Below are 27,111 nucleotides of genomic sequence, written 5' to 3' on the forward strand. Positions count from 1 at the left end.
TAGCTTTGAATACAACTATTATTGAGCTTAAAAATACCATGCACATGTGTCATACCGTGATGCACATTTATTTACATCTTACGACTTTGATTGTATTCATTGAGACTGATGGAAATCAGTTTCAGTAAAAATGAATTTACGCCACTTTCTTCTTTTTAATGATTTTCTTCTTTCAGGGGGATATTTTTTGTGACTAAGGGGACATTTGGGCAGCTGACGTGTGAGTGGCAGTACCTGTTTGATGAGTTTACCAAAGCGCCCATGGTCGTGGAGGGCAGGAGACTGCGCATAGAAGCGAAGGTACATCATCATACGTAACACAGAGTTTGATTTTATGTGCATTTATAAAAAACATTAAATCTAAATGGCTGGTCCCTGGTCTTATTGTGCATGTAATTCTTTATGTGCAAATATGTATGTTAAGCACTTTAATTTAAAGTCCTGTTGTACATGTTTATATAGTATGTACTTACACTATGATAAGGTACTAACTCTAAAACTTAACCTGAGTAGTTAACTTGTATTATTGTTCTCCTGAATGAAGATCTCTTTTATTAGGAAATGTGATTGGTCTTGTTTTGATTTTTACAGGAGCGAGTCAAATCAGTGTTTCATGCCAAAGAGTTTGGGAAGATCATCAATTTCAAAACTCCAGAACTAGCAAAGGTACTGCTGTAAACAAATAGTGGAAGTTAGTTCATGAACTGGCATCTTCACATGGAGCACAATGGTTATTTAGGCAGAAAGTGGATGAATTCTTCTGGTCATGTAGGGTTGTTTTAAACTGATGGTGAAATCCATTCATAGTGAGGATCACTAGTACGCCCCAGTCAGGATCCTCAACATGGTCCCAGCAGATCCTTATATATTTTAAATGATATAAGAAAAGTCTTAATATTCCCTTTAAGACCAGGCACAGAAAAACAGGATTTCCAATATGGCTTAATCTGTATTGATATATGGTAATAATCTATAGTTGGTCTTTAACAAGGTTGTAAACCTTAAATTTCATACTTAAATGTATCTTTTGCTAATGGCCTTGTGAAATAGACACTTAAAAAAGTATGTAAAATCATGTATGTCATGTTCATTCATTTTGAAACCTGAGGTAATTTATGTATAAATCAGTGAAAGATATTAGTTTATCTAAACGCTACATGGAGACAGTACACAGTTTGAAGTAAATTTGAATGAACCTTTTTTTTGTTGTTGTTGAAAACTGTTTCAACTGTTTATCCACTCATCTCCAGCAAAATTACCCATGGGTCAAAATTGACCCGAATCTAAAAGGAATGAGGCATTTTGAACAAACTTGAAGTTTATAAGTATATATTCTTAAAACGACAAAGCAAAAAATTAATTACCCTGAAGTTGTTCCAAACATATGAAAATATTATATTTTGAGGAATGTTGGTAACCAAACAGTTCCCCACTGAGTTCCATAGTATGGAAATGAAGTACCATTGAAGTCACTGTATGGTTACCAACATTATTCAAGATATCCTCTTTTGTGTTCAACAGAAGAAATTCATACATGTTTGGAACAATCTGAGGGTGAGTAAAAGATGCCAGAATTTGAGCTAATGGGGAAACTTTCGATTTAACCTCTTAGCCAGGTCAAAAAAGACCAATACAGCACACACAAGTTTAAAGGTAGTTCAGCCAAAAATGAAAATTACCCCATGATTTACTCACCATCAAACCATCCCAGGTGTATACTGTATGACTTTCTTCTTTCAGACAAATACAGTAGAGTTTTATAAAAAATAATAAAAAATGTCCTAGTTCTTTCAAGATTTATAATAACAGTGAATGGGTGTCGAGATTTTGAAATCCAATAAAGTTCATCCATCCATCAAATAAAGTGCTCCACATGGCTCCGGGGGGTTAAAGAAGGCCTTCTGAAGCAATAAGATGTTTTAAAGGAAAATATCCATATTTTAAACTCTAGAAACCATAATCCCTAGCATCTGCTAAATTTTGTACACACGTTCATGAGAGAGTGGCGTTCCAGAGGAAGATGGAGGACGTCAGCATAGTGTAAGCTCTGGTGGGAAATGATGAATGTAAAAAAAACATCGGTCATGAATTAGAAGTACCAAACTAAGATTTGTAAAGAAAAAGCTGGAGTCTGTTTTTTTTTTTTTTTTTTGCTGTAAACAAAACTTGGTTCTCGTGAGATTAGTATATTCTCATTGGAGTTTACACTACGCCTGCATCCTACATCATCCACTGGAACGCCACTCCCCTGTGCGTTCATCAGTTAGAGGAAGCTAGAGATTATGCTTTAGAAAGTTTTAAATATGAATATTTTCCTAGCACAAACGCATTGATTCAGTTCAGGAGGCCTTTCTTAACCCCTCAGAGCAAAGTGGAGCACTTTTTATGATGGATGGATGCACTTTTTCTGCTTCAAAATCTCAACACCCGTTCACTGCCGTTATAAAGCTTGGAAGAGCGAAGACATTTTTAATATAACTCTAAATGTATCCATCTGAAAGAATAAAGTCATATACACCTAGGTTGGCTTGAGGTTGTGTAAAAACCTTTTCGGGTGGTCTACCCCTTTAAGAGTTTGTATACCACGTTTATGATTTTTGCAGCTAATTGTAGATAAAATAGCCTGTAAAGGTTAGTACCCATGCATTAATTTACATCATGCATTTCTGTCATTCTCAGTGGGTTCTTGCCAAGCTGGAAGATGCCAGGGAAAGTCTGCCGAAGTAAGGACAGTAAAAGCGACATGCGATGATCCTGCTCTCTGCTGTGTGCCTTTATGCTGCTTTTGCAGTGTGCCACTTCACATTATACCCAAAATGCAACAGTCATTCACTAAACCCTGAATACCACACTGGTAATGACTGTTAGACTGTGTGTTGGTGTGTTAGGTTTTACATTATATTGTCTGTGCTCAATCTGTCCAAATTCCATATTTGCTTGAACACCAAACTCATTTACATATTAAGTCTTTACAACGTGCCTCTACACGCAGTTCAGCATCTCAAAACACGTCTCTCAACTAAAGCCACACTAAAGTGTAAATAAAGCTGTCATTTTATACACATTAATAAAGACCAATACACTGTATGCATTTTATTTGTCTTAACATGTGGGAATGCGTGTCACATTTAAACAGAAATGACCAGGAATGTTTGAAAATCTCTTACTGAATGTACAGGAGAGCAGGGATATATTTTTTAATATATGTGACTTTGCATGAAATTATATTTTGTTTCTCAGTGTCCGTTTAATTAATTATATAGCTCTTCTTAATGCTCAACAGTAAACACTCCATTGCTTCTTGATTACTTTATGTCTCACTCCATTACTGAAGAACTGTAATATAACACAAATATGCAACTGTTTGTTATTTAGCTTTTCAGTAAAGCTAATGTTGACCATTTTCTTAATAAATGTCAATGAACTGATATTAAACTTGACATGAAATCAAAACCTGCCCTGTTTATTGAACCTGTGAATGATGTACACCATGAAGTAACTCTTTAGTCCTTGTTTTAGTCTGCAACCTTTTGAAAGTTCCTTTTGAAAATTTGATTTTTGCTCACTTTCAGGTCATCCAAGAGTTTGTTTCATCATCAAAATGGATTTTAAGAAATTTAGCATTATATCAGTTGCAGTGAATGGGTGCCGTCAGAATGAGAGTCTAAATCAACATATTTGTTCAGAACTCTTTTGGCTTGTAAATGGTGCTTGATCTGTGCATTTATCTTTCTTGATTCAGACAAGATGAGTTTTTCACGGGAGAAAAAAAATATTATGGATTATGGACAGGTTTGAAGTTTAAAAACGCCTAAACGATGGATTTGTTTCTTAAAACACATGCAGATTTTCGCTTCACAAGACATTAATTAGTGGACTGGAGTCATATCAATTACTTGTGGATTCTTGTGATGTTTTTTTATCAGCTGTTGAGACACTCATTCTGACGGCACCCATTCACTGCAGAGGAACAACTGGTGAACAAGTGATGTAATGCTACATTTCTCCAAATCTGATGAAGAAATAAACTTGTCTACATCTTGGATGACCTGAGGGTGAGTACATTTACTGCAAAAATTAAAAATAAATATTTGATAACTCCTAACTAACTACTCCTTTAACCTAATAAAGGTTATAGCAATGTAAGCGAATAGCGAGAGATCTCCATCAAGGTCTCAGGTTTCTAATAAATATGATTTAAGGGACATTTTTTGTTTCTATACTGTATGCAACTGCATACTAATTCTACAATTTTATCATTTTCAATTGGAAATGAATCATGTTAGTGAGGTAATATTGAGAACTGTGAATGAAATTTCTGGTTGACAATAAAGGTGAAGAATTTTTTTGCATCATTTTCTTGTCATTTCTAAGAATGCATATTTAATAAATGTATTTAGAATTTTGTTTGATTGTTTTATTTGAATTTGAATGATTAACAACATATTACTGTATATCCTTGTTTAACAAATATCATCAAAGCAGATACAGACATTACAGTTTAAAGGCACTTCAGATATTCACTACAGCTTGAACTTACTTCAGACTGAGGTCAAATAATGAAACCGAATTCAGTGGCTGCGTAAAATGTCTAAAGTTGCCCTGTGACTGAATTTTCTGTGAGATTTGTTTGGAATACGCATGTTTAAATTGATAAATATCAGTTTGACACCAAAACACCACTGTTTAAAATAGCTAGTAAACCTTTTTATTTTTATTTTTACATAATAATAAAATAAAAAATATCTGAATTAAATGTATTTTTTTTCTACAAATGTATAATCTTGTGTTAAAACTACATTATATTAACATGTAAACTTCTCCATCTTTTTGCTTTTAAATGCTTCAAGGAGTCTTCAAGACTTTGATCTATTACATCAGGAAAACATTTTTACATTAGTGCCTTAAAATCCCCTAAGTAGCATCCTTTGTAAACTCTACTCTTAAAAAGAACAACATCTGTTGTCGTTGAAACCTATCCATCTATTAGAGGACCTAAACGCGACTGAAAAGAAGGTTCAACCTTGTAATGGTATGAACCCAGGCCACATCTACTCCACTAGGCGATTCTCCTACATACTTCCTTATATAAGTCCTTAGCCAACAAGAGGACATCTTAAAGCTAACGTGAGAGCTAAATCTACTCAACAGATCAACAGAAGAGAGCAGGACCAGGTTCGTCCTCCTAGCTGTTGAGTTTAAACCAGGTTGAACTCTTTGAGGTTGTGTCTGAGGATGGTGTCTTTCACAGCTGCGAAGATCAAGCGGATGTTCTCCGTGTCGGTGGCACAAGTGAAGTGAGAGTAGATGGATTTGTCCTTGTCTTCGTTTTGCTCCTGGTACATCTTAAGAATAAACTCCTGGGCTGCCTTTGGGTCATTTTGGGGGCCTGAAAAATGACAGTAATCAGTGGGTCAATGATGTGACGCTCTATATATGCATATAAAAATACACTAAAATAAAACTGTGGTTCATCTTTAACAGAATGACTGATTCAATAGTGATTCATTCTTGCCACACGAGCAATCGCCTGAAGAAGCATCTTGTGCCCGGAGTGAACTGCTTTGAATGACTCACCTGTGAATTCTGGGAAGTAGGTGGCCACGTGAGAGTACACGATCTTCTCCTTCAGGATGTCTGTCTTATTAAGAAAGAGAATCACAGACGACTGCTGGAACCAAGGATATGTGATGATGGTTTTAAACAAAGCTTTACTCTCCTCCATGCGATTCTGAAACACATGAGACGATTTCAAATCCGATCAACTGCCATGATCATGAAGTCCCAGAGGAGCAGCCTGGATGAGGATGAACTCAGAGTGCACTGACCTCATTGTCACATTCAGCCAGGACCTGGTCGTACTCGCTCAGAGCCACCAGGAAGATGATGGAGGTGACGTTCTCAAAGCAGTGGATCCACTTCCTGCGCTCGGATCGCTGACCCCCCACGTCCACCATCCTGCGGACAATTAGAAAGAAAATGTGCAAAAAGTCTTAATAATGAGAACTGGTCTTCAGACTAAACTGTGAACATCCTTGAAAACCAAAATCCTTGAAAAACTTCTTTCAATCTTCTTACAGTATAATCCACTTGTGATAACAGCTTGTTTGTTGCCTTCTGATAAACTGCAGTTACAGTCAGAATTACTTTCAGTTATTCAGTTATGCTGCTACAGAGACATTACTAAAACTAATAGGAACAAAAGACATGCATGTATGCATGTATATATATATATATATATATATATATATATATATATATATATATATATATATATATATATATATATTGTGATTAGTTTTGATTGATCGCATCCAAGTTTTTGTTTACATAATAAATGTGTGTGTTCTGTGTATATTTATTAGTTAGATATAAATACACACACATGCACGCATTTGTTTCAGAAAAATATGTTAAGTTTATGTATGAAATATGTTTATTTATAATATTAATTATATAAATATAAATAAAATCATGTTAATACATGTAAATATTTAAAAAATATATACTGTATGTGTGTCTTTATATATACATAAGTATACACAGAACACACACATATATATTATGTAAACAAAAACTTGCGATTAATCGTTTGACAGAAGTAATTTATGTATTCTGCCACAAAGATACACTTAAAGCAGAGAAGAAAACTTAGACTATGCCCATAAACCTTGCTTGTGGTATGCAAACGAACATGGAAGAATACATTTATTAATCTGTGTTAATAAAAAGACGTTCGTTCAGAGTTTGTTCATGCTTTTGTTGCTGTTACGTGACATAGCGGTGTCTGACTAGGGGCGAGATGTGGGCTCATGATGTCATCGTTTCAGAAAATATATGGTGGTTTTATCCACTCTGGGACCTGGTTTAAAAAAATATCTGTTTCACTCTCCCAAAACGCTGGATTCCGTGTGGACGAAACGTATACATGATACAAAATTTATGAGTATACAGCTAAAAGCGTCTCCATGTGAACAGGGCCTAAAACAATGCAAAATCTTCACTGTATGAATCGAAGAATCGATGACTTCTCTTTGTCGTTTTCTATTTAATTAACATTAATGACACAGGCAACAGCTTTATTAGACTGCTGTCTCTTTAAGACCAACTGGACGGATCTAATATACTGAAACGGATCAGGTTTATTTTCGTTTAACACATAATCGAATGTGATTATGTGCATACTCCGCATACTTAAAGACTCTGTTTCACATTTATTTTCTCATTCATGCAAGTTTCTTTGTCAAGTTTTTAATTTAATTAGTGTGACTAATGTGCAGAAACATTCAGAGAAATGACTGTCAAGATGTTTGCATTCACATTTATTTAGTGTTTATAGAAAATATATTTTATATAATATAATTATAGTTAATCTGCAGTTTTACTTGATTTTTTCCACCACTTGATATTTTGTTGAAAATGATTTTTACACTTTTTTTGGCACATGCATTTTTTAAGTTTTCAGCACACTAAATATGTCACTAAGTCATCACCTGAAGATGACGTTCTCCAGGTCGAAGGGATACTCGATGATACCTGTGGTGGGAACCCTGACTCTCAGAATGTCCTGCTCTGTGGGGACGTACGCGGCGTCCGAAATCCGATCCAGATCACTCAGGTAGCTGTTACAGATGAAAACAAATACTGTGGTCAAGTCATGGCCAGAGCGGATGAAACAGGTTTTACAGTAGTTATGAGCACATAAATATGGCACACCGAGAGTTTTACACCACAGTGCCACACTGTTGTTCACCGATATGCTGGATATTTAGAGAAAAGACACCCTGTGCAAAATAAGTGCACTTAAATCCCAGGGAACACATGATAGGTAACAATTGATAGCCTGAATGCACTGTAAGTCGCTTTGGAAAAGCATCTGCTAAATGCATAAATGTAATTTAATTTAATTTAATTTAATTTAATTTAATTTAATTTAATTTAATTTAATTTAATTTAATTTAATTTAAATGCACTGAATGTACTGAAAATCCAAAAAGTATATATAAGAAAGATGCTACTGAAATAAAATGTCACTTAAGTGTACTACTTAGAGTTCACTTTTCTTAACACACTTAAGTACACTTTCAAAATCTTTTATTTCAAATAAAAAATTTGACTTTAAAGTACATTATTAAATCATTGTTTTAATAATCTCTTTTTCTGTTTTAAAGAAGTACACTTGTTTTAATGTGTTGACTAACATACTTAAGCACATGAAAAGTACTTTTAACTGTAGTGTGATATTTTATATTACATTTAAAGTTAATATATTTTTTTTTTAAATGCGCTAAATTGCATCTTCATCACAACAGATGTATGTTTACAATATTTTAAAATACATAACATGCAAGTTTGAATAGAAATTACATAAAAGTATATTAATGTAACATATAAAGAAGTTCTACTTAAGTGGGTCAAAACACTCATAAATATTTTTAATACTAATATATACTAGAATTCTGTTTGCAATTAATTGAAAATGACATATAATTAAGCATACGAAAACATTACATTCACACTTAAGTGTATATTCTTTTAAAGTATATTATTTCCGTAAGACGTATGTGAAAGTGTACTTCTTTCAACGAGGGTCTGCAGAGTTTCCAGTACAATATATGACCAAACCACCATCACACGTCAAATCATGTCAAGAATGCAGTGATTCTAGATTTAACATGTTTAAAATTTCAAGACTGACTATTTGGCCGAGTCAGTTAGCTGGTACTCTCGGCGGCGGTCGTAGCATTCCTGAATCCCAGCGTCGTTCCATAGACTCCGGATGGCGTTGACCTGCGCCTCATCCAAACTCATGATCTTATCCACCTCAGTATCATTCACCAGTGTACCATTAGCCTGCAGAGACAAGCACAGCCAATCAGGACTGAGCAGCATCTCCCCAGGGACCAATGAGAGTGTGCGGTCAAGAGCTCAGCCAGCTAATGAAAGTGGAGCAGAGTCTAAAAACAGAATGCAAAACCTTTTGGAAGGAAATAAACAGGTGAACATAAAAAAGCAAGATTGTGAAGACATTTTTGACCAATTCATTATGAAATTATTGAATTCCAGTAAAGGCATCCAAACAAGATAAATAAATGTACCAAGAAGCAAAATAAGCTACAGAGATTGGGAACATTGTTGATCTGATTTACTTTTCTGAAAACCAAAAAGACGTGGCAGGATGGTGTCAAGGGGTACCTTGTTATCTGAGTTAGCGTAGGCGATCTTGAGCATGTCCATAGCTCTGACCATGGACTGCATGGCACTGATCGTGTTCTGGTGGACAAGCTTAATGAAGTCCTTCTTATCTTCATCAGTATAACCCGAGCCATGAATGATCCTCATCTGTTTAATGAACGTACTCTTGCCACTCTCACCTGTGCCTACGAGAGAAAAAAAAAACACACACACACATCAATTCTTCAGCTTCTGCACTAAGAAAAAAGTACAAATGTATGTTTTTGGACAAATGACCATGGTATATGAATATGCCATGTGCATTTGTACACCAAAGTGCCACTGCAAGTTCTTTTAAGAGTGGAAGGAGAATATGAATACTTTTATTTAGAAAGGACACATTAAATTGATCGAAAAATTGATAAATACATTTATATATTTCTGATCAAATAAATGGTGGACTGGTGAGCATAAGAGACTTCTCTCAAAACATTACAAAATCTTACTAATAATTGTTGAACAGTTTAAAGAAATAATCATTACCATCAATCGATATCGGCATAAGTACCAATAATAGCAAACTCCAAAATCCAGGAATACCTTTATGCTTCAAAACCGATGTAACGGCTTGTTCTCGGGTTTTGTGGCTTTGATTAAATAACTCAAATGGTTAGGTGAATCTGGCCGCTTCTCATTTGTAGGTTTTCCCCCCAGAGATGAACAAAAAGTAAATCTGTTTAGTGTTTGGCTTCTGTAGCAAGACGAGACTGAAGCGATTCTGTTGGACAGACTGACCGTGTGGCTTGCCAGAGCTGTGTTTATATTCTCCAGCTGCTGTGGCTTTACTCAGGACAGCTATGGCTGAGGATCATTTCAGATAGAGGAGAAGGAGAAGGATGTGTATAGATGTGCAGCCCTGCAGCATGACGTGCTACACTCCATCCAAAACTATTCTATTTTCTCATTCTTATACATGTCATTTTTCCTTTAGGTTGATTCCCTGAACAGTATAAATATTGTGACTTTGAGGTGCTAACGAAACATCACAGTTTGCATGATCCTCCCAACCAGACACACTGGCTCAACCAATGGCATGAGTCTGGGGCGTGGCTATTTGTTTATCTGACCAATGGAAGATGAGGGTCCGATCTGCCATTCTGTTTGATGAAAAAAAAAACTCTAAAAAAACTCAATTGATTTAACTCTTTAAATCAATTGTGAAAAAGATGGATTACAAAAAGTTATTTGCAATTTGTTTATGTACATAAATACCTACATAGAGAAAGGTGAGGGGATTTAAATAATAATAATAAAAAAATGCAATATTCAGTTTCTTTTTTAAACCCATTGATGCCCATTTAAAATCAATTAATCTTATAGCATTATGCTAATTGCAGTGTAAATGCATTAATGTCACCTTTGAACAGTCTTTGTATATCTACAGTTAATGCTACTTCAGGTGCAGCTTCTGAAATCAATGTTATGGCCACATTATAGCCAAGATTAAGTAGCAAGTATGTAAGTTTTTATGTAAATCTAAGAGTAATAAATTAAAGTTGACTCAAAATATTTGTTCATTTGTTGTTGTTTTTTTTTGGGGGGGGGGGGGGTCTATTCAATGCTTATCTATTTTAACACAATAAAGACGTTAAATGATCTTATGGGTGGTAATTTCTCAGTCCACAGGGAGATCATTTTTTGCAGCAATTACATTTATAATATTTAAATTCCAACAAATTAAAATGTAAATCTGAATTGCAACTTGATGTGTGATTTGTTTGTTATTAATGTGATTAATTAATATGCAATTCATGTAATTAATTAAATAGATTATACATTTGAATTGCTTGACAGCTGCAGTGTTATTGCATTAATGCCACCTTTGAACAGTCTTTGTATATATATATATATAAATATATAAACAAGGACAATGCCTGAACTGAGTTGTACTGAGTCAGAAATGAAATAAAATACTTATTAAAAATAACACCTATCCTTGCAGTTGTTTCACCCAGCAGAGAGACACAGAAGTCAGAGAAGACAGAGGGGTGAAAGATAGAGCTGAAGTGGAGAGGTATGTGTTTCAGTGAGTTTTGTTTAAAGTGCCGTGTGGCAGAATATCTGTCTTGCTCTTGGCCAATAAACAGTCACCGAGTGGAGTGAGAGTCTCCACACTAAAGCCATCATTCAAGCCTGCTTCATGTGCTAAAGCAAACGCACAGCTTCACCAGACACTAATTTACAAATCACATTTAATTTTTCAGAGCCTTGGTGTTATGATTTGACAGAATGCAGTCTTTGTATATATATTTCAAGTCAGATTTAAGGTAAAGTGAGACTTCTTAGGTTGATTTATTGACTTTGGCAGAACATTAACTCTGAAAGTAATGCTTATAGCCACAGTTTGTGAACATATGGATATAATATATGAATGCCTTCTACAGTCAGATAGTGAGGCATGATATACATGATTAAGTTGTGTTTTCTGCTGGAAGTGAACGACAGACTGCTGGCCCCTGTTGTTTGACACTTTAACAGCTGTCTGAGAGAAGCTCACTTCTGGACGGCTCATGTGTAACACACACTGTGTTAGTGGGCACTGCTGTCGTAATCAGAGAGTGCTCAGACTCATTGCAGAAAATGTTTTACGGCTCATTCACATTTAACATTTCCTTCAGTTCTACCAGCTTCAGTACACATTTTTCATCAGAGCTTATTCCTTTATTTAGAGCAAAAATACATCTTTATTTGTCAGCCATTTAACAGAAAAGTTATGCTCAGGGTTTCAAAATGTGAAACTCAGGAAGTGCCAAATGCAAGTAAAACTGTCCTTGCCAAATATTGCATTAGAGATATTTTTTTTGCAGCAATTACATTTGTAATATTTACATTCCAATTGATTTAAATGTAAATATGAATTTCAAAAAATACAAAGAAATTCTGCAACTGAAAGCCAATTAAAAATAAACCCAATATTTATTTATTTATTTGCAGTCAATCACATTTAAAGGGGTAGTTCACCCAAAAATGAAAATTGTATCATTAATTATTCACCCTCATGTCGTTCCAAACCTGAAAGACCTTCGTTCTTCATCAGAACACAAATTAAGATATTTTTGATGAAATCTGAGAGCTTTATGATCCTCCATAGACAGCAAAGGTAGTAGCACGATTAATGTCCAGAAACTTAGCAAGGACATATGTAAAAAAATCCATCACCGTAATTTTACGAAGCTACGAGAATTCTTTTTGTGTGAAAAGACTTTATTTAACAATTTATCTCCTCCGCATCAACCTATAGCTCCAATTTGGAGAGTATCAAATAAGCAGCGAGTGCAACAAATGTACGCATATACATTATTATCATTATGATTCTCATTATGACGTCTCTCATTATCAAAGCGTAAACAACATAAAGATCGTAAACAGCTTATCTGCATACGGTGCTGCTGACACAGAAATGGAGCTATAGGGTGATGCGGAGGAGATGAATTGTTCAATAAAGTAATTCTTTTTGTTTTCTCAAATTTGCTCACAAAAAGTGTTCTCGTATAGCTTCATAAAATTACAGCTGAACCACTGATGTCACATGGATATTATTTTAACAATCTCCTTGTTTCTAATCCTTGATCATGGTAGTACCTTTGCTGTCTATAGGAGGGTCAGAGAGCTCTTGGATTTCATCAAAAATATCTTAATTTGTGTTCTGAAGATAAACAAAGGTCTTGAGGATTGAAATGACATGAGGATGGATAATTAATGACAGAATGTTGATTTTTGGGTGAACTAACCCTTTATAACATATTTTGTTTTGTCATAATAAAAATGTGGCTTGTAAGACATATTTATGGGAGCTTGATTTTCTGAGTTCACCCGGTATCAGTAGGTGTGGAAAAAAGTTTGGGAACAGCTTATGAGAATTCAAATTTGAAATGAAAATTTCTTCTTTGGGCCATTTTCCATTCAAGCATTCTCCGCTTTGCATGAATTAGCATCTTGAGAATGTCCTAGCGACATTGCGATTTTTTACACAAATGAAAATGACCAGATTTGAATGAGTCCGAAACCAAGAGTCCTGAGATTTACGTTTCAGCTTTATAATAATGTTCAACTGAAAGTCACAGAAATGCATTTCACTATGATGTTTATACAGCTAGGAGGTTTACGGGGTAGATAATTACAGATTAAAAGTTATAATAAGTAAACATCTGTTTTATTTAAAAGCCACAGAGACTCAAATGTATTGTCAGTCACTTTCTCATGTGGAAATACATGATATAATGAATTATACATCAGTTATAGAATAAATATACTAATGGTAAGACATTTGGAATAATTTGATTATTATTTTTATGTTTTCTAACAGAGGCTGTGTTTATTTGATCAAAAATACAGTAAAAACATTAAGATTATTACGTTAAAAAATTACATTCTATTGTTAAATGTAATTTATTCATGTGACGCATAGCTGACTCTTTAGCATCATTACTTTAGTCTTATCATTCAGAAATCACACTAATATGATGATTTACTGCTCTAGAAACATTTATTATAAGCAAAAACAAATTTTTGTCTACATTGATAATAATAAGGACCATTATTATATCATATATCAACTTTGCATATATTAACTTCGGACAAAGTGAGCTTTAGAGACTTGCAAAAAAAAATCATAATTATTCCAAACCTTTTATTTGAAGGGAATATATATGCTTTGAAATCTTTTTTTTTTTTTTTTTTTTTCAAACAATAGCTTTTGGAAAGTAGTGTGTATTAATAACAATATTTTCTCACAAACATATCTTTTATATAACTACATGCTGCCATTCAACAAGAACAAATCTGATTGTTTTGCACTGGTCGCACCTGAAATTACGTCTCTTATTGAGCACAAAAACATCCTAAATGCAAATGTTTTGTTTTCCATACTGTAAAACATGTCGTCATACAACATTCTCACGTCTGATATTTATACAGAAAACCAAGTCTTTGCTCACTGGTTACAGTTAAAAGGAGTATCATAAATGTGATGCTTATTTTGACCTTTCTGTTCGGCCCGTCTCGTGGGCTGGCTCTTAATGTGCTCAGTGTAATAATGAATCTACTGGGAGATTGATTCAGTTCACACACTCTGCACACGTGTGTTTTAACCACAGGTAAATGACACTCAAACCATACATGCATGCACACATGTGACAAAGCCTTCTCTCCTGCGTGTGCATCGGCTGTGGTGTTATTGAGGGAGGGAGTGCTGTTGAGGAAATTTTGTTTAGAGTTCAGTGCAGGATCTGCTTTGCATGCTTTTGCATAGCAAGAACAGAGACAGTGGCCGTGTGGCCAGGAACTGCTGTATAAAACGGTGCCACAGCAGCTAAACCACACATTCATTCCTTTCAGTAAATCCAAACACATACAGACCCTCAAACCATCAAACTTAAGTTAAGTTAGCTTTTCTAACTTTGCCACAGTAATTTCATTGTGTCTGTACACTTTAGAATATTGTAAAAATACTTAATAAGGAAACTGCTTACGTTAAAATAATATACTTAAGTGTGAACTGAATGTGAACTGAATTCAATTCAAATGTAGGCCTATTTTAGTTTAAACTGATATTTAATGCAATTAGTTGAACTTAAGAGTGTTTTTGGTAACACTTTATTTTAACGCATCATTACACGTCACACGCACTTATTTTTATAATAACAATAAATTATGCATAATTACGTGCAAATAACCCTAATCCTAACCGCAACCATCTAATAAGTACATGAAGTTAATTAATATTACTCAGTACTTAAATCTATAATTACACTGTAACAAGGACACCTTCAAATAAACTGTGACCGTGTTTCGTTTACTCGCTTAAGTAAGACTCAAGTACATCTTTATGTAATTTTTAAATATGGTTAAAATACTGATGCATTTACTGACAAGCATTTATGGTGAACTTAAACATATCATGATGTAATTTCTACTGAATCTTGCATTGTATTTAAATATATTTGTAATTACACATTTGTAATGATGACGATACAGTTCAGTACATTTAAAATATATTAACTTTAAATGTCATACTGAATAACACACTGCAGTTAAAATGTTAATCGAGGACATAACATGTGGTTTAGTACTGTATGTGGTCAACACATCCAAATAAGTGTACTTCTTTAAAGCATGGCATAAAACGTAATGATGTATCACTTAGATTGAACTGAAACGTTTAATTTGACATTGCAACAAAGTGCTCTTTTCAAAAGGGTACTTAAGTGTGTTAAGAAACAGTCATAAAAGTCCATTTTCTTTACGCACACTTAAGTGCCATTTCATTTAGCAGTATAACATTATCTGCAAGTAAAGTTTTATTATTTAGTTTTATCTTAATTTTGAACAGTATGAATACTATTCTATTATTTTAGATCTATCTATCTATCTATCTATCTATCTATCTATCTATCTATCTATCTATCTATCTATCTATCTATCTATCTATCTATCTATCTATCTATCTATCACTGAAATGTTTTATATCATCTTATTCCACATGTTTCTGAAGCACACGTCTTACCCAGCAGCAGTAGTTTGAGTTCTCTACGCGAGTCTTTCTTGTCTTTCCTCAGTTGTTTTTCTATCTCCTGATTTATCCTCTGCCGTTCCTTCTCCTCCGCAGACATGCAACATCCAGCCATGATCTCTCTCTCTCTCGCTCTCTCTGTTCCCCGTCCCGTTTAAAAGAGCACGATCTTCAGCACGCTAGTGGGCTACAGTTTGGATCAGATGTATTTTGTTCTCCTCTGCTCCACACCACAGTCTGAGAGGTCATGAATGGGCTCCTCCTTTAAAGGTCCACTGAACATAATCTCCAGCTGTAAGGCAGAACTTCAGTCTGGATGTGTAACTCTGAGTGCTGCTGGAGGAATGATATGAGCAGCAGAACATCCTCATGTCAGAGACCAGCGTCTGTGCCACACCTTCACCTGCACCAACAGGGAAGTGATGTGTCCACAACCTTTCCCTGCTAATACAGATAGATAGAGAGATAGATAGATAGAGAGAGAGATAGATAGATAGATAGATAGATAGATGATAGATAGATAGATAGATAGATAGATAGATAGATAGATAGATAGATAGATAGATAGATAGATAGATAGATAGATAGATAGATAGAGGGATGGAGAGATGGATAGATGGATGGATGGATGGATAGATAGATAGATAGATAGATAGATAGATAGATAGATAGATAGATAGATAGATAGATAGATAGATAGATAGATAGATAGATAGATAGAAGGATGGATGGATGGATGGATAGAGAGATAGAGGGATGGATGGATGGATAGATAGATAGATAGATAGATAGATAGATAGATAGATAGATAGATAGATAGATAGATGGATGGATGGATGGATGGATGGATGGATGGATGGATAGATAGATAGATAGATAGATAGATAGATAGATAGATAGATAGATAGATAGATAGATAGATAGATAGATAGATAGATAGAAGGATGGATGGATGGATGGATGGATGGATAGAGAGATAGAGGGATGGATAGATAGATAGATAGATAGATAGATAGATAGATAGATAGATAGATAGATAGAAAGATAGATAGATGGGTGTAACATCATAAATGAACACATTGAATTGCTAGATTGTGTAAAAAAGTGACACAATTTTGGTAGATATTATACTTATAATATTTGCTATGTGCAAGACAGAAAAAACTATCTTGGATGAAGAAATTAAGCTGGTCATTATTGGTTGCATGTAAAATGAATAATTTTATAGTATAATTTTTCTAATGTCTGAGAACGATTTTGGACAAGCTGATCTGGTCATAATCATTCATAATCATAATCATTCATTTCAGACAGGTGCTGAATGCTGTGTCAGTGCTGAATTTATTTGCTTTGTTTCTAGAATGGTGTCTAATATATATTTTTCCTTATTATTTTATAGATTTTTTCATTGATTTATGGCGGTAAGATCAGTTCAGTTTGCATTACTGAGAGACATAATCCATTTAGAGATTTTATGATGGAACCTGATTTGTCTTCTAGCATAGATTATGTTTAAATGTAAACTGACCCCACACACATCACAGCATATTGTGATATGAGGGTACAAGACAAGGCTTTTCTAAGAGCAGAGACGGAAGAGTTGTTTCTGATTCTGATATTTAAAATGAAAAAATAATAAAAATAAATAAATTAATTAATATTTGCTTGGAAAGACTAAAAGGTCAAACCATGCTGTACACAATTAAAGAGAGCTTTCTGCGTAGAAAGGTCTGGATTTAGGCAAAACTCTGTCCTTTTTGCTTGCTGTAGTCAAAGCAAGCAAGGAAAACATTTGCAACTACTTTCCAAGTAAAAATGAAGGGACTCAGAATACATATAGAGTCAGGAATACAGCATCTTCTTATTTCCATGCTTTTAAACCAACACCAAGAACCAAAACTGCGAAGAACTCAAAAGAAATCAAACATTTTAAGTTGCTGCTCTCGTAAAAAAGACTTTCCACTTTCCTTTCTACAATAGCACTGTTGTTCTGATGCAACCATACTGATTTCTGAATAACTAGCAGTTTGCTATCTATAATTGATCAAATTGGACGGATACAGCATACCATACTCCAAACAACATTCAAACAACAGAAAAGCGAGTTGTTGTTTTGTATTTCTTCATAAGCTGGCCCTTTAAGAGACGCTGTGCTGACTCCCGCCAGCAGGTGGCGCTGAGCGCAGAAGCGCAGATGGAGTTTGACGCGCAGAACGAGACGCTGCTTCTCTTTCAAACCGCCGCGGTTTGTTTTGACACGCTGGGTGTGTTTTCAGTCTCTAGAGTAGAAACCACGACAACAGCACTAACAAACAGCTACCAAGCGTTTAACCCTTTTAAAGGAAAAGCCTTAATCAGCTTTAAACCGCTTGCTGTAGCTTAGACAACACCAGATTCATTATTGTTATTGCATGTGCGCGTGCACATAATACAAAAAAACTATCAAAGGTGGAAATGTGACGAATATCCTGGTCAGATTAGCTATATACATTTTATTTTGGAGTGTATTTGCATTTCGATGTGAGTTAAGCCTTCAGCGATCCGGATCTAAAGTAAGTGAGAATTGTTTTCTTGTCAGCAGAGACAGGCCTTATGTATTATAATGTTTCGTTTAGCTGGTGGTTTCATTCTTGAAGTGATTTACAGTAGATTTATTACAATACAATACTCCCTGGTGTGACCACCAGAGGTTAAAGTGGACGCTTTCGGCACTCATTTCATTTAATTAACGTTATATTTTAATTCCACATGATAATGGATCATTGTCTCTCTGTTTGTGCTAATGTAACTGTTACCTGTGAAACATTTGAGCGTTAATAATCTCTTCTGTGGTTGGCAAAATAAATACACATCACTATACCTTTAAAAAGAGCATTTATTATGCAAATAATACTTTTGTGCAAACTGAATTAATGTTTTTGGGCTCTTAAATGCATGTTATTTAAAATTAAAAGAATTGTATTATACTTTACATTTATATTAAATACAGGTAGTTTACTTGAGTGCTTTTTGAACCACTTAAGTACGTCATTATATGCAATTTAATAATTACTAATTTCAGTTGAAATTTGTTTCATTTATTTAAATATGTGTAATTACACATTTGTAATATGTTTGAATTTGCCATTAATTACAATGAAATGTATTAACTTGAATAACGCACAAGAGTAAAAATTATGATCAAGTACATTACATGTGCATTAGTATAGCCTATATATATATATATATATAAAAAAAGCATGACAAAAGATCATTAAAACATATTATAAAAACAAGTTAAAGATAAAAAGTTTAATTGGACATTATTACAAAGCACACTTTGTATTTCTAGCCTTTATCTAGTACACAATAGTCATAGTTCATGGTTTGTCACTTGTGGGAACCTACATCTTTTAGATGCGACAGCAGATCTTACATTTTTCCATTATTTGTCTTAGGTTGCATGATGCTAGAACCAGCACAGATCCGTCGGAGAGGCGCTCAGGATTTTGAAGGTTACTATGATCACGTGTGTGCGGCTCAGGGATCAGCTCCTGTCCGTGCAGTGAAAGCCAGCCTGAGTCGGGGGATGTTAGAGTTTAACCCTGATCACATCAGTCTGACGGACTGGACGCCCATCCTGTCAGCCTTGGCCATCAACAAACACCTCCAGCATGTTGCTTTGAAGAGCTGCCACCTCACCAGCACTGGAGCTCAAAGTTAGTTAACAGACAAGTGACAGTAGTATATGGCAAGCCATTTAACATTTAATCTCTAAACTTCACTAGTATCTAATTTAACATTTAATAATACTTTTTTTTTAGATACTATTATATTTTCCATTAAGTATTAGTACCTATTCATTAACTACTAGTGATGCTAGTGCTTATTTATTTATTAGGTACTTATTTATTTGTTAATAGCTGGCTAATTAATAATCAACATACGATTACATTACTGGACAGAAGTGCTAATTTAAAAAGTACTAGTATCTATTAAGTTCAGAATATCTATGGTCTAAAACGTCACTAGTAACTAAAACAATAAGTAAAAGTACATTTTTTTCTTATGAAGTATAATTAAAGGCAGGGTAGGTAAAAAACATATAAAAAAACTTTTTTTCCAAATTTGTTTAAACTTTATTTATATATCAATACATAATTAAAATGTAAGTACTCTGAAAAAGAAAGTATAAAAATCGAGTGTCTGTAGACCTCTCACGACAGACAAAGACAGCTCATTATTTCCATTCACTCCACCCCCTCCCTTCTGGGCTCCTTCCAAAGCCACGCTATAGCTATCATCTTGAGCTAGGCCTATAGATTATTTATCGTCTCTACTACGGCTCGCTAAGTAATGTTATGTTAGCTATATTATGCAGCTATGTGTGCTAATGACACATGCTTCATGAAAAAATAAACAAAAAAATATGTATGATCAAAATACAAAAATAAAGATTTACCTGTCCAGCAGAAATAAAGCCATCAAGGAGTCACTTTTCAGCCCCTTGAGTTCCCTCAGTTCTCGCATCGCTGAAAAGCCACGCCGATATTAACTCACGTTTTATTTCTTTGTTTATCCAAAGACTTTTTGTTCATTGCCTTTTCTTGTACTGTCACTGTCTTCCTTTTTTTGCCTGGTTTGCCTTCACTAACTGCATAGGCCGGTACTGTGAATTTTGCTTGCTGTTTCTCTACAATTGTTTTGGTATTCCTAGGATCCGTGCCTCTTGAATTCCTCAAATCAAACTTACGCGCGCAAGTGGGCAGGTCATGTGTGGCAAAAGTGTGGTTGCCATGGTTGCGAGAGAGTGACAGTCGCCTAAGCCAATCCTATGTTTCGTCCCGAATGGAAATAATGAGCTGTGTTTAATACAGATTAAACGGTCTAGAGTCACTCGATTTTTATACTCTTTTTATCAGAGTACTTACATTTTAATTATGCATTGATATATATAGAAATTTTAAACGAATTTGGAAGAAAGTTGTTTATACATTTTTTACCTACCCTGCCTTTAAATACTAGTTCCTATTGGAATAAGTACCAGTATCTAATAAACAAGAACTAGTATCTAATGAATGAGTACTACTAACTTTACAAATGCACTAGTACCTAAAGAATAAGCACTAGTACCTAATGAATAAGTGCTAGTAGTTAATGTAAAAGATACTAGTATTTAAATAATAAGTACTAGTACCATGAATATAGATACTAGTATGGCTTATAGAATCAATGTTAAAACGGCTTTCCATACACAGTATCTGTTTTATATGTTATAGTGCACAAAATATGTTGGAAATTCATGTTATGTAATGTACAGCATGCCATCTAGAACATTTGTACAGCTGAGCTGTTGTTCTAATTTAATTACATTGCAAAGTAATTGAAATTAAATTGCAAAGAAACATATTGTGTGGCTGTGGTTTAGCTCAGAAAGCTGTCTGAGCTGGTTCAGCAAAACTCGTCAGTGTAGTAAGTCTTATGATGATGGAGTGTCTTTATCTTCTCAGGTTCTTCCAGGTCTCATAGTAAGAAGAAGACCCCTGTGATTCATTCCAAGAATATGACTTTGCAGTTGTGCAAGGCTGTGCAAAAGTGCCTGTGTGAGTCAAGCAGCCTAAAGACCCTTCAGCTGCACGGTTTGCCACTGAGAGAGAGGGACCTCACGGCTCTCACAAAGGTGGAGTGAAACATAAAGCCTCTCTCTTTGATAATGATTATATTGTTTATAATGTGTGAATGGTTATATAATGTATAATGATTATAATGTGTGAATGTTTGGATGGATGGAGTTCTTTTTTTAAATTAATCTATTATTCTTTTTTCTACTTTTTAATTTGCTTTATTTAAGTGTTTTGTTTAAATTATTTGTTTATTTTGGTTGTTTTATTTCTGAGGTTTTTATGTATTTTATTATTTATTTTATGTTTTCTTTTATTATATATTTTATTTTATATTAAAGCCTCATTCATTTTTGTTTTAATCTTTTATGTGTTGTATTTATTTTTCTATTAATTTGTTTTATTTTTCACTTGTTTCATTTTTATTTCAGTGACATTTTTTTTTGCTTTTTATTGTGTTTTTATTTAAATCCTATTATGTATTGTTTAATGAACATTGTAAATTCTCTTAGGGTTTAGCCAAGAGTGTGTCATTGGAGTATCTGTCTTTAGCACACTGTCCAATCGCTGATCAAGGTTTGGAAGGTGAGTTAAAATCATCACACAGATTATGACATTTCATTCATGTCATTGATTATCTGTGAAAAGCACGTGCAAATGTTGTATGCATATATTTTTGAATGTGCTGAATATTGTATGTTTGAGTTATTAATGCAGAAACGTTTCTTTCTGATATATGATTCTGTCATTCAGTCATCTGTCAGAGTGTCAAATATTCCTCAGTGATTAAGACAGTGGATTTCACTTCCTGTAATATCACCTGGCAGGGAGCGGAGCATATGGCGAACATCATAAAGGTACAAGTGAACATTTGTTAACATTATTCATTCCTGGAAGTTCATATCCTCCAAAAGAATTACCTGTGAAAAAAAAAAAGAGATCTGCTTTAAATGTCATGATAAAAAGTAAGAACCCCCTCAGACTGATGAGGCTCATCTGTGGTTTAGCACCAGGCAATGAGACGGCATAGCACGGCGTGGGTGGAGACTTTGCGCTACAGGAAAGCAGAGTTTGAAGCAATGAGCGGACTGCGCAGAATCACTCTCAACGACAACATCCTGATCGGAGACCGAGGAGTGACGGCACTCTCCCGCGAGCTTGCAGAGGACCTGTGGGTCAAAGGTTTGACAAGTCACTCTTCCACACATACACGTACATATACTGTATAGCAGGAGCTCGCAGACACCCACATTCCCGTGTTATATTCCCCTAGCGGTGGACCTGCAGCGCTGTGGGATCTCCAACGAAGGAGCTCGAGTTCTAGAGCAGATGCTTCAGTCCAATTCCACTCTGTGTGTTCTTGATATCAGGAGAAACCCGCTTGTCGGTAATCGATCCAAAGCATTGATACATGACTACTCCAGATCAGCACTACACTACCATTCAAAATTCAATGTCTGTGGTCAGAAAGATTTTTTATTAGAAGAACAAGAAGAATAGTACTAGTAATAGTTTTTTTTTACTGATTTCTTACAAACTTTTGAATGGTATTATACTTTTTTTTTTTTTTGAATGCGGTTTTATGTTACTGTAATATTCTTAATGAACGAAATGCTAAAGGCACCTGATCAGCAGTTGCTCTGTGAGACAGCAAGGTGGACCTCTATATCACATTGTTTTGTCATTTGTCTCTTAGATAATAATGTGGTGAAGGCTGTGCTGAAAAAGGTCCTCATGAACACTAAAAGCCATGACTCGCAGGTCAGACAACTTTTGCATGTTTATGTGTCCTAGTTGGTTGGATTCTGGCTTCATCAACTCATCGTCGCTGTGTTGTGTTTCAGTATCTGTGGCTTAAACCTCCTTCTCCCAAAAGCACTCTTGATCAATCACGGCAGTCGAGGAGGAAGAATGCAGGAAAAGCTACATATCGAATTGGTATGTGCAGTATTTTGGCTATTTGTATTGTTCTGTAGGTTCTTTTAGACCATTTAAAGGCCGTTCTCTGCAGGATCTCGCCGGTCGTCGTCTGTGAACTCTGTGTGGAGGCCTCCTCGGCCGGGTTCAGTGGGGTACGTCCCGTGGCGCACCGCTGCACGGGCTGGCTTACAAAGGTAAGCACTAAGATGTTTGTGATATCAATTATAGGATAGATTTCAGACAGTTTTAGAAGCAATTCAATCCTTCTGCTTTTCCATTCAAGTCAATAAGATGCGTGAATGTGTCTCTCTGTGTCCATAAAGAGGTGCATCACAGGCTGATGGGCTGACAGACCAGGGTTTTCAAGTAAGGACTGTGTTTTTGCTCAGTTTTGACTATTATATACTTAGTACACCGACTTGAAAGTTAAGTCACATTTTTAAAAACTCTTTAGTTGTAGTGTTACGGACCTTGCACACGGAGTCTGAAATGTTCGTATGAATTCTTTTTCCGTATTCATCATCCTGTGTTGAGGATGTCATGATGTGTTTCTTCATCAGAACGCCACCTCTGTGCGGGTAACCGTTGAGTCGGAGTCAGAGTCCGAGGAGGTGGATGGTGCAGAAGAACCGGGTCCTCGGGAGAAAATCACAAGCTGCCAGTTCAGACGACTAGAGCGAGAGAATAATCGATTACAGGTGCCGCAGTAACCGTTTGTCCAGTTGTTCTCTCTCATGTGTTTACTGAATGAGGAAGCTTGAGTTTTTTTTTTATGTTTTTTTTGTAAAGTTTAAAACTATTTAGTAAAGCTAATTTTACGGTTAGCATTGCATGTATTTTAAATGCACCTGAATAATAAAAAACACGTTGCATAATTTGACAAAATCCCCAGTTGATTGGAAATGCACACCTTTTTATTGTTTTCTTAATGCAGCATGAATCTGAAGCTCTTCAGTCACACTGCTGTAAACAAGCACACCAACCTAAAAAAAACTAAACTAAACTAAATTATTTGGATTGGGGGTAAAATATATAAATAATGTTCATTCAAGAAATATTGTAATGGCTTCTGTTAATAGTATAATAATCATGTCATTCTCATTTTTATGATTTCTTTCCATAGTTTGAAAACTAGGACAGCTGGAAAATGACTAATGTAATTTAATGAACTAAACTATATTATGACAAAAAGTTGCAGTTTTATTGTGATTATAACAAAAAAAAACAAGCTCAAAGTTAAAGAAGTAGTTTACAGTGACATAAGATTTTGATATTTTGTAATCTAATGTAATGACAATCAGAATAATTGTTATTTATACATATATATATATATATATATATATATATATATATATTAGCATGGCTTAAATGTATGAGATGTTAAATGGTTTGGTGCCACTGTGTATGCAGTTCCTCTCTTCACACACAGGTGGCGCTGGAAGAGTGTCGTCTGAGGCTGGCAGAGGAGAGGAACAACAGACTCAAAACCAGCTCTCGTCTGGTGGAGGTGCAAGTCTCCCCAGTTCTTCTGCTTGTGAAATGAAAAGTTACGTGGCTGTGTATTAACATGTCTCTTCCTGCAGCTGGAGCTGGAGAATGAGCGTTTGCGGCGTCTGAATCAATCGCTGTCTGAAGCCCATCTCAGCACCTCTGTTCTGGAGGATGAACATGTGCTAGAAAGCATCGAATCCTCCTTCCAAAAATTCCACGCGTTCCTAGATCTGCTGAAAGACGCTGGGTCTGTCTGATCTCACATCTGACTAATATCTGCTGAATGATTTATGCATTACTGTTTCATCAGGTCTTGATGCTATACTGTGAAACTTCAAAACTTTCATTGGCAATTTGATACTTGGCTGTTTGTTAGGCTTGGCCAGTTTGCATCTATGGCTGGAATAGACCAGTCAGACTTTGGGCTTCTGGGGCATCCTCAGCTCTCCTCAACAGAGAGGACACACGTCAGCCAAGAAAATGAGGAGAGGAGGAAGAGTTTAGCAGTGAGTAGAAATAAAATATTTTATTTGTTTGTTTGTTGATTTGTTTTATGATTTATTAACTACTATTTAAAAGTTTGGGTTCAGTTAGATTTTTAAAATACAAATATATATTTCTTATGTTTATGTAAATTAATTATAAATTACTAAATGCAATATATTGAGTGTGTGTATGTATATATATATATATATATATATATATTTTATCGCATACAAAATAAACGTTTTTGTTTACGTAATATATATGTATACGGAGTATATATATAATGTGTATATAAATACACAAACATGCAGTATATATTTTGAAAGTATTTACATGTGTACACATTTATATGTTTATATTCTTATATATTAATATATAAACATAATATATTTTTCTCAAATGTATACATGCATGTGTTTGAATTTATCTATACATTAATATACATAGTATATATGCATATGTTATATGAACAAAAACTTTTAACTTGGATGCGATTCATAGTTTTAAAACACTAATATATATAATTATATTATATTCAGCGAGGATGTATTACATTGATGGAAAAACAGCTGGAAAAACATTTATTACAAAATGTTTCTATTTCAAATAAGTAATGTTTTTTTGCACAGCAAATCAGCATATTAGAATGACTTTTGAAGGATCATGTGACACTTTGATTACAGGAATAAATTATATTTTACAATATATTAAAATAGAAAAGAGTTATTTATAATTGTTTTAATTCTTTTTTTTTTTCATCAAAGAACTGCAGCCTTAGTGAGCAGAGGAGACATTTTTGGAAAACAATAATAAAGCTTTCAACCCCAAACCTTTAAATAGTAGTGTATTTCTTGATTGATTTTTATTATATTATGCTCATTTCTCTAATCACCACACAGATGGCAGACATCGCTCAAGCTGAATCCCGGACTCATTCAGAACCTCCTGCTCACACTGAAGACGTTCCCCGGCCTTTGAGTCCAGTCGGCTTGTGTCGTGCCTCCCCATCTTTACAGGAGCCGCTTGAGTTTGAGGCCCCTGGGAGGAGCCCAGAGTCCTCGTACTCTTCGAGGAAGCAGCGGGCCGACGGAGGCGCTCTCTCAGTCAGTCCTCAGTCCACAGCCTCAGAGTCCTCCAGAGCCAATGGCTCCGAGTGCTCGGCTCTGAACTCCAGAGCGTCCCGTCTGTCTCCGCTGGGTTCAGGCAGACAGAGAAACGCTGCTGGATCGGTTGGGCTTTAGAGCTAAAACAGCTGGAGAGATCTTGGTTATCGTGAAGATCTTCTCTGGAACTGTCTCGGCTGCTGTCATCTTTATCTTTACCAGACTGAGAGAATACTATTATTAGTTGTTTGTTTGAGAAGTTGATGTTCTGCATTACATTTTATGTACAAGATGTTAATGCTGTTTAGTTGTATAGACTAAGAAGTTTTATTTATGGTATGTTTTTAGTCTAGTGACACTAAAGTTATTATTTAAGAGTTTTTTTATTTTTTTTTATTTTTTTGTGATTTGCTAAATTGATTGATATTTGTGATTGATTAAAAGCAGTGACATCAAATTCGCCATCTTGCGATGATTTTTTTTTCTAGAAATCATTTCTCATGTGAATATAAATCTGTTTTGCGTGTCTTGTCTAGTGCAATACTTAAATTTTTGCAGAATGAAATTTGTTAAATGGAGTCTTTGCATTAGGCAGGGTGCTATTTATTCAAAGGTACTAGTCACACTTTATAATAATTCAATTCAAGTTTATTTGTATAGTGCTTTTTGCGATACAAATCATTGTGTAACGATACGACCTTTGTAATCATCGGGAAGAAGGAGGTGGCGAACCGGCGCACAATCAAAACACTTTAATAATTGAAAA

General features: G+C 34.9%; 3 protein-coding genes across 7 annotated transcripts in view; 2 read left to right on the forward strand and 1 right to left on the reverse strand.

The window, feature by feature from the left end:
* Positions 1-3,453, forward strand: part of vps13a (vacuolar protein sorting 13 homolog A) — a 50,675-nt gene extending 47,222 nt beyond the window's left edge. For all 4 annotated transcript variants that reach the window (XM_052564081.1, XM_052564082.1, XM_052564083.1 and 1 more), the window contains 3 exons: positions 177-300; positions 592-666; positions 2,680-3,453. In XM_052564081.1, the coding sequence (XP_052420041.1) occupies positions 177-300; positions 592-666; positions 2,680-2,727 (247 nt within the window). In that variant the 3' untranslated portion in view covers positions 2,728-3,453. The remainder of the gene's footprint in view (positions 1-176; positions 301-591; positions 667-2,679) is intronic.
* A 1,037-nt stretch (positions 3,454-4,490) lies between these two features.
* On the reverse strand, positions 4,491-16,102 carry gna14a (guanine nucleotide binding protein (G protein), alpha 14a). The gene is made up of 7 exons (XM_052564087.1): positions 15,740-16,102; positions 9,196-9,380; positions 8,699-8,853; positions 7,494-7,622; positions 5,829-5,958; positions 5,578-5,731; positions 4,491-5,389 (listed from the first exon to the last, which is right to left on the reverse strand). Exons 1-7 carry the CDS (start codon positions 15,858-15,860, stop codon positions 5,199-5,201), a joined length of 1,065 nt encoding a protein of 354 aa, XP_052420047.1. The 5' UTR covers positions 15,861-16,102; the 3' UTR covers positions 4,491-5,198.
* Positions 16,103-17,940: 1,838 nt separating this feature from the next.
* Positions 17,941-26,807, forward strand: cep78 (centrosomal protein 78). 2 transcript variants are annotated; one of them, XM_052564085.1, is made up of 16 exons: positions 17,941-18,009; positions 19,183-19,443; positions 21,235-21,404; positions 21,858-21,930; positions 22,099-22,202; positions 22,353-22,527; positions 22,619-22,732; positions 23,042-23,106; positions 23,190-23,283; positions 23,357-23,459; positions 23,589-23,631; positions 23,826-23,963; positions 24,695-24,772; positions 24,849-25,003; positions 25,133-25,262; positions 26,142-26,807. In XM_052564085.1, exons 2-16 carry the CDS (start codon positions 19,188-19,190, stop codon positions 26,481-26,483), a joined length of 2,040 nt encoding a protein of 679 aa, XP_052420045.1. In that variant the 5' UTR covers positions 17,941-18,009; positions 19,183-19,187; the 3' UTR covers positions 26,484-26,807. The 2 variants fall into 2 exon arrangements, with proteins under 2 accessions (XP_052420045.1, XP_052420046.1); XM_052564086.1 differs by lacking the exon at positions 22,619-22,732.
* Positions 26,808-27,111: the final 304 nt, after the last annotated feature.

This window comes from Carassius gibelio, chromosome B8, assembly GCF_023724105.1.
Source record: "Carassius gibelio isolate Cgi1373 ecotype wild population from Czech Republic chromosome B8, carGib1.2-hapl.c, whole genome shotgun sequence".
Taxonomy (NCBI): domain Eukaryota; kingdom Metazoa; phylum Chordata; class Actinopteri; order Cypriniformes; family Cyprinidae; genus Carassius; species Carassius gibelio.